The sequence below is a fragment of the Cyprinus carpio genome, chromosome A8, assembly GCF_018340385.1.
Source record: "Cyprinus carpio isolate SPL01 chromosome A8, ASM1834038v1, whole genome shotgun sequence".
Taxonomy (NCBI): domain Eukaryota; kingdom Metazoa; phylum Chordata; class Actinopteri; order Cypriniformes; family Cyprinidae; genus Cyprinus; species Cyprinus carpio.
The window spans coordinates 10224698-10239148 of record NC_056579.1 but is presented as its reverse complement, the minus strand read 5'-3'; the positions used below and the strand labels follow the sequence as shown (position 1 = coordinate 10239148).

Genomic DNA, 14451 nt, shown 5'->3' with positions numbered 1-14451 from the left:
AATAAGGTTGACTTCAGATTTGCCTGACCCAGATAAGATGCAAGTTGATATTTTAAAGTCTATGTATTTAAAGACATGGTGCAGGTTGTACCATGCAAATAAATAAATGTAATATTTTATATTAATTAAACATCTAGTTAACTTCTGTGACCTTACTATAATTTTACTAGTAATTTAAATTGCAAACATTTTTAGAAATGAAAGCAAATAGCAATTAAAGACAACATTAAACATTTTAGTTCCATAATTACAAAAATATATATATAAAAGGAACTTAAAAATAGATTCAATAATGAAAAATTATCCATTTGAATGGATCATACTTTTTGTTAATAATACTATCCAAGCACAGTAACATAAGCAGAAAACACATTTTTTAAGATTATAAAAATTTAGCAAACAGGTAAAACTTACATTAAAATGAAAGACAATTTGGAACAAATACCCAATTGAAATGTTTCTATCACCAATACATGAAGCTAAAATAAATAAGTGCATGATACTACAGTCACAACCAGGGCCTTCAGTCTGAAGTAATTATGGGCAAAGGTGTCGAGGAGTCTGGATAAGACAGAAACAGCTGGTCTGTGTCCCGCTCCTTTAACCCCTCGATTTCAAATCAGATTTCAGAGTCCCAGATGGAGGGAGAACAGCTGCAGAGGTCTAACAGCAGAGCTTCATACATAGACTGGTACCACTGTCACTAGTGTGAGCAGCCCGGGGGAGATGAGAGAGGATTCCAGAGCAGCCCGTCATTCGCACTGCAGTCTAGGAGCAGATGTGACAGGCTTAATCTACTCTAATCAAACAAAACCAACACTCACAATCTGTTCTCCAAAGACACACATACTCAAAAACTACAAAATTCCATCTAATATCAAAACAATCTCCGAAGACACAAGATACATTAAACAAAATTCAACTCCATATTCATAATCAACAACAACCAATAAAAAACATGCAATAGATTCATATGTAGAACAGGCGCCAACCCATAAAAATTCTGTCCAGGGTCCTGTGAACTTTAGCTACGGCCCTGTCGTGATATAAAATTACTCACACTGTGATATTACACTGTGGTCATATCCTGAGAGGGACGAATATCTCATTCAGCTGTGAATTACACTATCTCGGAGCAGCCTGGCTGCTGTCAATCATCTGATAGAAACTGTCAATCACAGCAAGAGAGATCCAGTGCTTCATTATTAAGCAAGTGCTAATGGACACCATGACACCTGCTAACATGTCCATTTCTCACATTCCCAAGCTCTCAGTCTCAAACTAACGTTTCTCACATTCCTAAGCCCTCGGTCTTGAATGATAAATGGATGAATGAGAGAGCAGAATGAAAGAGATTTTATAAAAAAGTGAAACACCACAACAACACAAAAAGAGAAACATAAATAAAAATCAAAAATCAAAAAACAAACATCACAGAATCTCACACACAGTGAGATGTGTGGACACATGTACGATCAAACAAGCCAGAGCTCTTGTATTACTACAAAGTATCTGTTTGGAAGCTGTCATACATGTATTACACAACTGGGATCCCCAGCACAAGTGTGTGTGAGAAAGAGAGAGAGAAACTACGTAGTGTTTCCACTCCTCCACTCTGTTCTGGGTCCCTGGTGAGCCTCTCAGTATGGACTGACTGGAGCACTGTGTCGACAAGAACCAGGGAACAAAGAGAACCTTTCATCAGCTTTATTCTCTCTCCAACTACTGTTGTTTCTCCAACTCTCCTCCTTTCTTTTTTTCCCCCTTCTCCCACTATTGCTGTTCTATGGATTTCGTCAGAGGGCAGAGCCTGACTGTAGGGGGTGCTCCGATTGATCAGCTACCGATCATTATCGGCCGATAATCGCTTTAGGATAATTGATTGTCTCTAAAAAGGCTGATCTCAAGCTGATGACGCACCTGCCGTGAGAGGTTTGGCATGACACTCAGCGGCACAGTCTCAGTCTCTGTCGTGTCATCACTAAAGTTTATAAATTGCATTTCTTTTTCATTCTTGCCAGTGTTTAAACCATTCAGTGCTCACACGCTCTCCTAAAGACCGTGCACTCATACAAACTCGCAGCGCGCACACATAATGCTAGGTTCATATTACTCCATTTGCAGTGTGTATGCGCTGCATATTTTTTCCATGCTCATGTTAACAGATTAAAGTGTTCACACTGCACACACTTGCGGTCCGGCAGTGCATTCCAGGAGCAAAAAAAAATCAGCATTGCAAAAAAAATTCAAAAAATTAAACTTAAATTTTAATATAAAATATGCTTTGATCTTTCTATTCATCAAAAAATCCTGAAAAAAAGGATCACAGTTTCCACAAAAATATTGAACAGCACAACTGTTTCCAACATTGATAACAATAAGATGTAGCCTAGCATATTAGAATGTTTTCTAAAGGATCATGTGACACTGCAGACTTGAGCAATGACTGCTGCAAATTAAAATTTACCATCACAGGAATAAATGACATTTTGAAATGTATTAAAACAGAAAATAGTTATTATAAAAATAATACCATTTCATAATATATTACTGTTTTTACTGTAGATTTGATCAAATAAATGCAGTCTTGTTGAGCATAATATACTTTTTAAAGTATTTTTAAAAAAATCCAAACTTTTGAACAATAGTGTATATTTTTAGTAAAACATACACCAAGTAAATATTTCCGTATTTATTTATATTAACATATTTATAGGTATATTGATACATTTAAATAAGTAAAAATCTAGTTAAAAATAAAGTAAAATAACTTGGTCACTATTTTATTAAACTATTATATATTCATTCTTTTAAAAGAACAATATTTTTGTTTAGTTCAGTGTGTTCATTTAGTGAAAACAGTATTTTTAACAAAAAATTTACCATTTTAGTTATTAAATTCAACAATTTATACAAACAAAAAATCATGTATTTTAGAGTCAAGACATACATAAACTGTTATGAGTATTGTTGAAAGGCTAATAAATATTAAGCTTTTCTTATTAGCTACATAGCCCAGCATTGTTACAGATAGAAAAACTGGACAGAAACGCAGTGGCATGGGTGCATCATCATACTAAATAATTTTAGCACTAAAATTACAGTGCTTGACTTCATATCGAGCGATTAAAAAGCACTTTGATAGGAAACAATGCAAAGATAATGAAGCTGTTGATGTTACTAATGCAAAGATAATCATATCCTTCACTTGAGGATCCGGGGCGGAGGGCGACTAAGTGTGCATACGCTATCTATGACAATTCCTCCCACAAAACAACAAAACACAACACGGACATTAAACAGAACACAGGACCTACCATCAACAGCTTAAAATGTACCCTATAAAACTCCCATCAAACAATAAAACACAACATGGACTTTAAATAGCCCTAGACTTTAAGCTTCTGTCTGGGTGTAGCACAAATTGAACATGCTTCAGACATCCCTTGTGCTGTTTATGAGCCAAGTACAGATACGTGAATAAAAACCGGAAGAAATCCAGTTATCTATAACAGTCCCCGGGGCAGCAAAATCTCTCCACACATCTGACAGAAGTATCCTGAAATTTTGGGTGCCTATGTCCTCAAAGGCTCTTGTCATGTTTACTCATGTTTTAGAGGTCAAATTGAGCCCACAGAAAGTTACATCATAATTAGGGCTGGGAATCGACCGACCAAATTGCCTCAATACCGTTGAGTATCAAAAAATGTCTTGTCAATCAGTACCAAATTTCGATACCTAAGGGGTTAATCTGGTCAACGTCAGTGAGCCAGTAAGCATGCAGCATGCTTGATGTGTCTAAATCAAGTGCTGGTGATTGGCTCTGGCGAGGCATCCAGGAAAAATACACTTGTTTACACCGGTTCCGCCCAGAGACGTGGCTCACACGTGAGGCTGTAGAGTGTAAGTGTCAGACCTCTGCAGATGTAAAGCTACGCTTACACTAGTGTGTTTTCTTTGTAAAACAGTGTTTTAAAATGAAAATGATCCTTGTCCATACGGGCATTTCAGAAAAGATCTCCGTCCACACTACATGACCGAAAACTTGTTTTTGTTGAGCATTCATACATACTGTAGAATCAAGATACATAAGACAATTTATAAGATTTATACTACGCTTTTATTCAAAACTCACTTTAAACCAAAATCAAGTGTTTGTAATAACTTTGGCCATATAATGTGGCTGAAATATGCTATTTGTAGGCTTTTATATCAAGCTAATCGCTACACCTAATTGCTTAGCATTTCTCGTGTAAACACCTTGTACTGTTATGAAAATAGGCAGAATCTCATGAAAATCACATGAAAATCATATACTGTTGTAATCATGTGTTTATTAGCTTCATGTTTCAATCCATTGGAAATGTCTTCCTGGGTTTCTTGTAAAGAACTGAACACAGAAGTGAAATGGACATTCGTCATAGGAGACAGGAGAGGTTATAAACGCGTAATATGATTGACAAATGAGCAGCGAATGAGCTTCATCTGAATCCTAAGGGATCGCGGAAGACAAACACACAGGCAGACAGCACTGGAAGTAGGGCTGGGTGATATATATCTTAAAAAAATTATTTCTTGATATTGTAACAAATTTTTACAATATTCGATATATATCTCGATATTTTTGCATTTGCTTTTAAATAATAAAAAACATGATTTTCCCCCATTAAAAAAAAACTATTTAGATAGAACAGCTATTGTTGCAAGGTAAATAGAAAATGTTTAGTGCAGATTTAAGTGATCACTTACTGCTTTTTATTAAATGAACATGTATATGTAACTGAAGTAGTGCAAAACAAGTACAGAAAGTGCATTCTGTCAACTTTTTTAGTGCATGCAATTCACAATTTAAACTGAGCATCTGGGGGAAATAACTAAACTGGGATAAGTATTTATTTTATTTTTTTTACAAGTTTTTAGCTGAGAACACAAGTCTGTCAACTGTCTCTGGCATGAAATTATATTCCCACTGGCACTAAAAAAAAAACTACAACACAAACCTATATATAATAAAATTAATACAAAATAACTTACCAAAGGCTTGTGCACTCTCTCTGTATATAAAAACAAAACTAAAACAAAACTAAAAAAAAAAAAAAAAACAAATTCCTAATAAGTAATTCCAAATTGCCATAGCCTGTTTCTCTTTTCATACAATAGCGATTGAGTAAGTGCAATAATACAGCGATCACAATCGCAAACAATACAGCCGAGGTCTCACGACAGAACACAGACTGGTTGAGTGACACTTTAATTTTGATCCTTAAACTCCAGCTTAGTGTTTTCAGATCATTGGCGGTGGCGCTTCCGCAATGAGGAGTGAGCGCGTTCGCATGGTTGCCAGATTGCTTAAAATAATCAAAACAGCAGGCAGAAAATGTATCCTTGTAACAGTGAAGCTCTGATTCGGGGATTTGAACTCTTGATATATGACAAACGCACTTATGAAAGCTCACGTAGTAAAGGCGTGTAGAGCAGTCCGCAATAACATGCTGTCTCCTTTTTTGGATGTTCGGCGCGTTCTTTTGGGAAATTATGGTTGAAATTGAAATATTCGATATTCACGATATTTCCAAATTTTACATCGTTGTCAAAATAATATATATACCATCACTAAAAAGCAAAATAACAACCTAAAACATCTGGAAGCAGCTAATGCTCATCAGTAAATCAGTGGAAAATCAACATAAAACAAAAACACACAAAACCAAAACACACTAAAACAAAAACACACGAGTGTAAACGTAGCCTAAAAGATGTGGAAACTATAAACTATTTGAACTTTATTAAAACTATTTATTGTGATAAACACTGATTTAGTGTGTTTGTTCCTTAGTGTTTTTTTTTTCAGTCTTTGAGTCTGTCAATAAGTGTAATGTGTAATGTAATCTTGTTAAAACGTATTTCATAAAATTGGAATCAAAAAAGTATCATTTGGGAATCTGTATCAAAGTCAAGGTATTGGTATCGATATCGAACATTTCTGAACAATACCCAGCCCTTGTCATAATGACAACTTGCATTTATCATAGTGGCCCAAAATTTTCTCATTAGTGATTACCCAAATCTGTTTCTGAAGTTACACTAGCTACACTTAAGTTACTTGTTGCTGTGGACACAAATACTGCATACAATTTTAATATAGGGTCTACCCATTAAAAAAAAATAATAAAAATAAAAGTAAAAAAAAATAAATAAAAGCAAAACAAATAAAGAAAGTCTAGTAAATAATCTTGCCTAGTGCAATATTGAAATAGGTATCATTAAAATGTATTCCAAAGCTGCATTGAAAAGCCAAAAAAAGTATTTTTTAAATGAATTGCTTTATACAAAATCTATAAAATGAATAAAAACTATCATATTGTCATAAACATGGGAAGATACAAAAGACATTGTCAGTACTCGTCTTTGCACAAGGGCACTCACCAGTTTGATGGCCACATATTCATTTGTGTAGAGGTTCTTGCCTAGCCGCAGTTCACCAAAGTTTCCACAGCCAATCTTCTTCCCAACTCTGAAGTTGGGGCCAACCATAAGGACCCCAGAGTTGTTCCCTGTTCCCCGGCCCCCATGTCCAGTCCTACTACTTGCTGTTTTCGACATCTTTTTCCCTTCTTCTGTCTCTCCCTTCCCACCTCTCTTCTCAAAATCCATAAGCTTGTGATACCCTGGCCTCTCCACGGTTACTCCCCTGCCATGCAAAACAGAGAAGTTTCAAAACAACCCCCAGGAAAAGTGTGGGGATGGTGGCGAAGAGACAAACGGGTAAAGGGGTTTAAAAGTATCTGTATATACTGATTATTTTTGAAGAGCAGAAACCGATGTCTTCTGCAGATGTGGTGGGTATCACCGAAAGCACAGTCCTTGCATTAATCCTTTGGTGGATGGGACACCTTTACAGTACGGTTGCCCTCAGAGTAGCATGTCACTGCCTGAAGCAGGCAGGTTGTGCTAGCATACGCACACATACAGACGCACACGCACACACTCACACATCCACCCACAAACGCTCCTCAACGCTGACATACACAATTCCTGCTAGTGGAACCAAACAAGTGAACGTCCCCTTGTGCTCCTCATGGTTTTGTTGAAGTCAGTCTTGGGTATTATAGTGAATATTCTTCATGTTCTAACACTGCTGTAAGCAGACTCAGACAGAACCAGCATTAACAGGTTTGAGCAGTATAGCCCGTCTTTCTTTGAATAAAATAAACATAGAGCCAGCCCAGAGACATTATTGTCATGTCAGCATCAAAGGCTATATTGGTAGATTTTATTGTTGTTGCAGTCAAAAAAAAAAAAATTCACATAGAGTGCAGCCCAGAGACATTATGCGAATGTCAGCATCAAAAGGCTACCAGTGGGAAGAAAAGTCTGGAGCCCTATATATATATAAACAAATCTTCCAATTTATTTTTTTTAAATACACTTCTTACGTAATTTAAGCAAGAACTATAAACAAATCTTCCAATTTAGATTCTGAATTCTGAAATTTTCTTTCCATTTTTAAACAGTCCTTCACTACAAAAAAAATCTACAAGCAGCATATGATGTTAGACAGAGGCATGATGGGATATTCTAAAACACAGACACTAATCCTGGTCCTCAATGTTCATGGAATCCATTTTCACATTACCTCAAGGTCTAATAAACCTAATCAATAATAGCAAAAAACAAAACACTCAAAGCTATACAATACTAAAAAACATCATCAAAATTAAAACAAAAACAAATGGTTGTTACTTTAGAAAAAAAACTAAGAAAAAAAGAAGCACACAGTCACAGTTTTGGCATTCTAAACAATAGGAGCCCATTTATGACACCACACCAACAGATTTTGCTGGTCTGCCTCCAAGTCATGAGATTTTTCAAAGTGTGGAGAACAGACCGGTTGAGAATTACAAGCCTAACAGTGCCCGTATCAGTTTCCAATTCCAACAGGAACTTTGACGACACCTGTGCGGTTGATAATGGAGCGGGGAAGCGGTGTAGAAGGTCAGAGATCTCTGTTGCACACCACCCCCTTTCCCATCCAGGGTCAGTACTGCTGTTAATGTAAATGGAAAAGAAAGTCGGAGCAGGTAATGCAAGACCTATTGGAAAGACGGACACGCTTTCCTTCAGAAAATGCACTTAAAACGATCAATGGCAGCCTGACTGGCTGTAAAAGGATACCAGACCAGAGCTTATGAGCAATATACAATCAGCTCGGCAGAAAAACATTTTTGACACTTTATTGGGGGGATTTTCACTACTTAATTTCAACATCCAAGCAAGTGTTCAGCAAGTGACAAATGCATCAGAGCTTCAATGCATTAGAATATTAATGCATGGCTCATTTTTCTAGCCCGAGGAAATTATAAAACTTTAGCCTGTGCAAAAAGAATTATGAAAAATAATGCCCTGTCATTCAGCAAAATAAATGCATCACCAATCATGTCAGCTTAGCTTTTATAACAATAACAAGGGGTGCTGGACAGCCCTTCAGGAAAGAGACTGAATTTCCATACATCAATTCTCAATATAAAAATCAAACATTAAAGCAAACACTTCACCTTAATTGCATACTGCAGAAGCTAAACAGGTGAATACAAAGGTGAATAATAAACACAGGATTACATAAGGCATTTAACAAGCACCATAATGATCTTAATCTATAGCCTGAAAATATGAATAACTTCAAGGAAAGCAAGTGATAGTTTCGTCATGACTGGCAGTCAGTCATGTATTCCTATGGTCTGTTGGTCGCAACCCCACACATTACCATTAAAACGCTGATTACAAGCTCATACAAGGATGAAATGAGAAACCATGCCACAAGGCAACAGTCAAAAAGTGATCGGATAGAATTACAACATCTGTGAACAAGAACTAGTGTACAAGTACTGATTATGGGGCTACTACTTACCTACATCAGAAACATCTTATCAGTGAATGACGTTTGAATGCATGGATGACGTTTAACTAAGACACACATTGGAGATACTGACTGAATCTGGCTTAAGTTTCATATTTAGAGAAAGATATACAACAGATTAAGGGTTGACTCTCACAGATAACACAAGAACATCGTCATAAAAAACACCTGATGCAAAAGTGCATCAGATAAAGCCAAAATGATAAAATCTGGAATTAAAACTGCCTGACTAAAAGTGGATGTCAAGTTAGTGCTCGCAGCTGTTTTGAGTCACTCTGCCTAAAAGAAGATGAGATAAGCCAGATATCAGCCCCTTTACGACTTATTTCAAAGCAAAAAGAAACTAGGTTTCAACACAACAACGTTGACAGCACAGTTCAACTTTGTGTTTTAGCTTATAAACAGGAAATATGCAAGTGTTAGAGGCCGTGTAAAAACCAAGACACACTTCTACTTCTCAAATGGGCAAAAGAGAGAAGCTTGTGCCATTGATATATAAGGCCTAGTGTGGTGTTGATTTGGACAAAGAGCGAGAAAGAGAGCTGCCCGGTCATTTATTTCCTTAAGCACATTGTGATTTTCCATACTAACTTGTTTAGCCTCTAAGTGAAACTGTGAGATACAGTTTAACACTCCTCTTGTTTGCTGTCTGACACCCTTCTAGTCTGATGACCGACTAGAATCGGACACAACTCTATTTTGAAATCTAAATCATAGTTTATAATATCTGTCAAAAATTAAGCAACATTAAACTTTACTGTTTTTACCTTAATGTTTTTAAATTACATAACGTTAAATGGTTTAGTTGGCGATGACTCATTATAAATAATAAATCCTAAAAACAACGTCTAAAATGCCAAATAAAATATATTTATATCAACCCTGTCACTGAAAGTGTCTCATCCGTCCATAAATGTTTTATTTCATGATGAAGTGTCAATCCTAGAAAGCTTCCTATTCTGGCCTAGCAAAAAAAAATACGTTTTTTAACATTAAAAATGTTTTTAAAGGCATTCAGACTATTTTCTTTAAACTGTCTTCTTGGCCAGTCGCTTAAAAACGTCCTTAAAATCAGAAGCCGTAAATCTAATCCGTTAAACAACAACCACAAAAACTACTAAATTTATACAACTTTTACATCTAAAGCTAAATATATTCCCTCTCCTATCTGAAAAGGGAAGGAAATACCGACAAACCAGCTAAACAACTTCAAGTCTTGTTAGACAAACATGACAATAATCCTCCACAAATAAACTAGCTTAGCAACGAACCGGCTAGGCTAACCTCATATTAGCCGTTTAGCAGCGAACCTTTCAGTCTTTCGATTAAAACAAGCAGAGGAATGTTTTTAATTAGAAAACATAAATATGTTTTTACCTGCGTGTGAGTTCCCTATGTTGTACGCCGCGACATGGTCCTTTATTTAAGCTCTGAAAAGTGATTTAATTTCCCACTAAAGACCAGCCCGGCTTCGCTGTTGTCTCTTTAAGCCTGCCGTTTCGGTGAGCGAGGCTCCGAGTCCGGCGTCACCCGACACTCCCATTGCTGTGGATACGTTCTCAAAAGTGCGTAGATAGATTGGTGAATATGCGGCTGTGCTATTGCGCGCAACCGAAGCTCCCTACCGTCCCCAGCTGGAGAACAACTCCAATGTTTTGCCTGGATCAACAGTTGAGGGCTCCTTTACTGGAAACACTGGAGTCATCTTTTGAGAAGGAATTTACCAGGACTCGTTTAATTAGAACAAAAATGTGTAAATGTTTATTGTGATACCTTGAAAAGTTTATGGGAAAGCTGGAGATTGACAAGGCTGTGACAGAAGAGATTAGGTTTCTGCCTTGATGTCAAAAATACAAATTACTGAGAAGACAATTATATTTTAAGAAATGTTATATCTAACCTTTTTTTTTTAGCTGAACATTAAGGGCCATTATATAAATATATACAGTATATAGGCCTATATGATATTTTATAGCTATAACATATAAATTATAATATATTTTTTAGCTATAACATATAAATTATTATGTATAGCCTATTATAAAAAACAAGCTATAACATATAAATTATTATGTATAGCCTATTATAAAATACATTTGTTTAAAATCTGAACATGGGAATTCAATACCTGTTTTTCTCTTCTGGAAGTAAATGCTTTATCTTGCCATTTATTATAGTGATTCAACTTATAAATTCTCATTAGTGTCCTCTTAATAGCACACTAGCTGTGTCATTGTATAAAGTAGTTCATTAAACTCTTACAAATATAGACAAAGAAGTTGCTTGATCTTTGTACTGTAAATGTTTTGTGTTTTTAGTAAGTCCTCATTTCAAAAATGTTTCTTCAGCTTTAATCTTCACCACTCACCACATCCAATAACACAATAACACATTTAAATATTAAATAAAATAAAAAGTATAAAACGAAGTTTTGATAATAAATATATTACAAAAACAAAAAAACATTAATACAGGCATATGTCAGCATGCCTGACTTATAGAAATTATACAGTTGGCTTAAGCTAGTTTACACGATGCTTTGATAATCAAAATATGACCATAACATGTAAACAACACATTCAATGATAGGTAACTGTGGCTTTCATTCATATGAAAATGAATTATGGTCATAATTTTAGCTATAAATGAAAATGTACAAGTGCACACAATAAATAAAATGAAGCTTTTGCTACTTAAATGTTAATGCTGGCTGAGAACGCTCCACATTTGGCAAAATTATTTATTGCAGTGACATAAATTATGAAAACCAAAAGTGCAATCCCGGAATTAGGTTATGATGCAAGCTGAATACAACATACAAATACACACATCAATATACTGATTCAAATGTTTTTCATGTTTATTTGTATTCAGAATTATCATATGTTCATAAAAAAAATCTACAAAGTGCTCAAATATGTGCAACACAACATTTTTCTCAATAATGCTCTAAGCTATGCAAAACAGACATGAAAGTTCAAAAAATAAGCCAGTTTATACAAATCCAATCAAAACCAATTAATGAAAATTACAGAAAAAGATCAAAATCCAAACCCTTCTGTTATTCTGATGGTAAAAGTTACATTGTTGTGATGGGGGGAGGAACACAGGAACACCTGTTCCCTCTTCACATCCTATTGAGGACAACTGGCTCAGTGGGTTTTATCGGTTGCTGGTATGGCTACATGTCCAAATGGTGGTGAACCAAAGATTTAGATTGACAGGCAGAGTGAAGCATGAGATTGTTGCATTTCCCCAATGGCACGAGATTGACGGCTGTGCTGTGCTGCTGTTGCATTAAAGGCAAATATGTAGTAGAGAAAGGCAGACCTGCAGACAGCAGCCCAAGTGCATGAGGCATCGGTTGTTGGTAGTGTTCTCCAGTAATAAATGAAAGAACAGCAGAGGAGTGCAGTCTGGGGTGGGAATGAAGGTGAACAGAGTCCGACGAGGAAAAAATTGTGTTGTTTTCCCTAAAAGAGGATTGAGATTTTGAATTAGAGCCTTTCTCCTGGTTCTTCACCAATTGTTTCCGTTGTTTAGTAGCAGGACGATGCATTTGGCTTTCTTCTTTGGAAAGGGGTGCAAAGCGTTGACCTTTTCTATATTTGGCACGTCTGTTTTTGAACCACACCTGAAAAAACATGTTTTGTTAATTTAAGATGTTTTTGGTAGCACTTTATTGTATTCTAATATTAGGAGTGTTTTGCTTGTTGGTCGCTGCAGATGTTGCAATGGCTCTCACCTGGATACGGGCCTCCGGGAGGTTGATGCAGACTGCTAGTCTCTCTCTCATGCCCACATCTGGATACTGGGTTTGCTGAAAAGCCTTTTCGAGCGCTTGTAACTGGGACACACTGAAGGCGGTGCGACTGCGACGCTGCTTTTGCTGGTTCCCATAGCGTGCCTCAAGGATGAGTTCTAAAGGAAGGAGATATTTATTACTTGCTTAATTCATTTAATGATAGCAGGTTTATTATAGTTAACTAAAATTGAAAGCAAAATTTAAACTAACGTTTTCGTTACTTGAAATAAAATAATCATCATCTGAAATAAAATAAAATATTTAAAAAAAAATTATTTCAGCTAGTTGACAAGATTTTTCATTTTAATTCCATTTAACTTGATGTACTTAACTAAAACTAAAAGAAAAATTAATAAAAAAAACTATATAAACATATTTAAAAGAAATGAAAAAAAAATACAAACACAACAAAATTACTAAAAATGAAAATGGAAAATATATATATTAAAAAAAAAAATATTCAAAATATTAATAAACCTAAAGTAATATCTCAGTGACACTAAGTTACCACAGCACATGATAGGGCTCAAAAGTGTCCACATAAAACATCATGGAAACAACTGTAAAAAATGTAAAACAAATAAGCATTATGATTTAATTTTTTTAGGTGCACTATTTTTTGGACAACTTTTGTACACTACTTTATTATTAAGCAAATAAATAAATTAAAACAACTGTAATAAAAAATTTTTATTAAACTGCAAAAAAAAAAAAATAATAATAATCATTGGTGGACCCAGCGTAGACCTCACGGTTTTTTATTAATTTATTTATTTATTATTCTTTCTTAGTGATGAAACTTTAAAAAAGAATGAACATATAGGCTAATAAGCTATTAGCCATAGTTTTCTACATAATTTTTAATTATTAAAACCTACTCAAAGCCTATAATATAAAGACTAATCTAAAATGAGAATTAAGAAGTTACAATTTTACAAATAATGCATTTCTCTTGTAGCCTACTTAATTCATATTTTGAGCCTCAAAAGTTGAGCGGCCCCTCACCCGCCAGGCGCTCCGCCACAGTGAAAGTCTGCGTGGACGCGGGACTGCTCGCTGTATGAAGCTGATACTGCTGCGCCATCTGCTGGTGAGCCTCGTGAAATAACGAGTTGACGCGTTGCAATTGAAAGGGCCCCTGGCCGTTTCTTGCTCCACAGAAATATACAGAATTCATTCTGCTGACTGAGAGGATAAAATATATAAGTACGACTTAAAATAAAATGATAAATTCAATGTTTCGTTAAACACTTTCAATAAATAAACAACATAATGAACACTTACTTACGACCTCCAGTGAACTATGGAATGACGATCAGTTGCAAAAAACATTTACCCAATTTATTTTTTACTCATATGATACTAAAATCCCAAGGAAACATTTCACAGAAGCTGCTTAAATCCCCCAAAATATTACAATAAAGTTTTTTTAGGCAAGGCAGACCTGTAATGCTCCACGTTGACTGTGTTTTAGGTCCTCTCCAGCTCAGTTTCCACTATTTAAGAGGCATTAACTTCAGCTTCCTTCAACCATTAGCCAATAGAAAGAAAGGTATTAGCCTGGATTAAGTGGGATGAGGGAGAGAAAGGGGGGTTTGGGGGCTCAAGTTTTTGAAACTATTGAACTTGGGAGATTTAGGCAAAGCATCTCCCTTCAATGAGCGGGCAATGCGCTCCCCACCTTTAAAACAATTAAAACAATGTGTTCGGCTAATCTCTTGGGTTGGGC

General features: G+C 35.7%; 2 protein-coding genes across 3 annotated transcripts in view; both read right to left on the bottom strand.

The window, feature by feature from the left end:
* Window positions 1-10592, bottom strand: part of csnk1g2b (casein kinase 1, gamma 2b) — a 34807-nt gene extending 24215 nt beyond the window's left edge. For both annotated transcript variants that reach the window (XM_042762064.1, XM_042762065.1), the window contains exons 1-2: window positions 10587-10592; window positions 10509-10510 (exon numbers count right to left, since the gene is read on the bottom strand). The gene's annotated coding sequence lies outside the window, so the exon portion shown is untranslated. The remainder of the gene's footprint in view (window positions 1-10508; window positions 10511-10586) is intronic.
* Window positions 10593-11839: 1247 nt separating this feature from the next.
* Window positions 11840-14216, bottom strand: zgc:101100 (uncharacterized protein LOC445169 homolog). Its single transcript, XM_019102914.2, has 4 exons — window positions 14007-14216; window positions 13728-13907; window positions 12663-12838; window positions 11840-12551 (listed from the first exon to the last, which is right to left on the bottom strand). The coding sequence occupies exons 2-4, from the start codon at window positions 13897-13899 to the stop codon at window positions 12099-12101; spliced, it is 801 nt and encodes a 266-aa protein (XP_018958459.2). The 5' UTR covers window positions 13900-13907; window positions 14007-14216; the 3' UTR covers window positions 11840-12098.
* Window positions 14217-14451: the final 235 nt, after the last annotated feature.

Coding starts and splice junctions, on each gene's coding strand:
- zgc:101100 (XM_019102914.2), bottom strand. CDS start 13,899: ATGAATTCTGTATATTTCTGTGGAGCAAGAAACGGCCAGGGGCCCTTT. Junction 12,839..13,727: donor TGTGGCGGAGCGCCTGGCGG/GTGAGGGGCCGC, acceptor TCCTTCCTTTAG/AACTCATCCTTGAGGCACGC. Junction 12,552..12,662: donor TCCCGGAGGCCCGTATCCAG/GTGAGAGCCATT, acceptor ATGTTTTTTCAG/GTGTGGTTCAAAAACAGACG.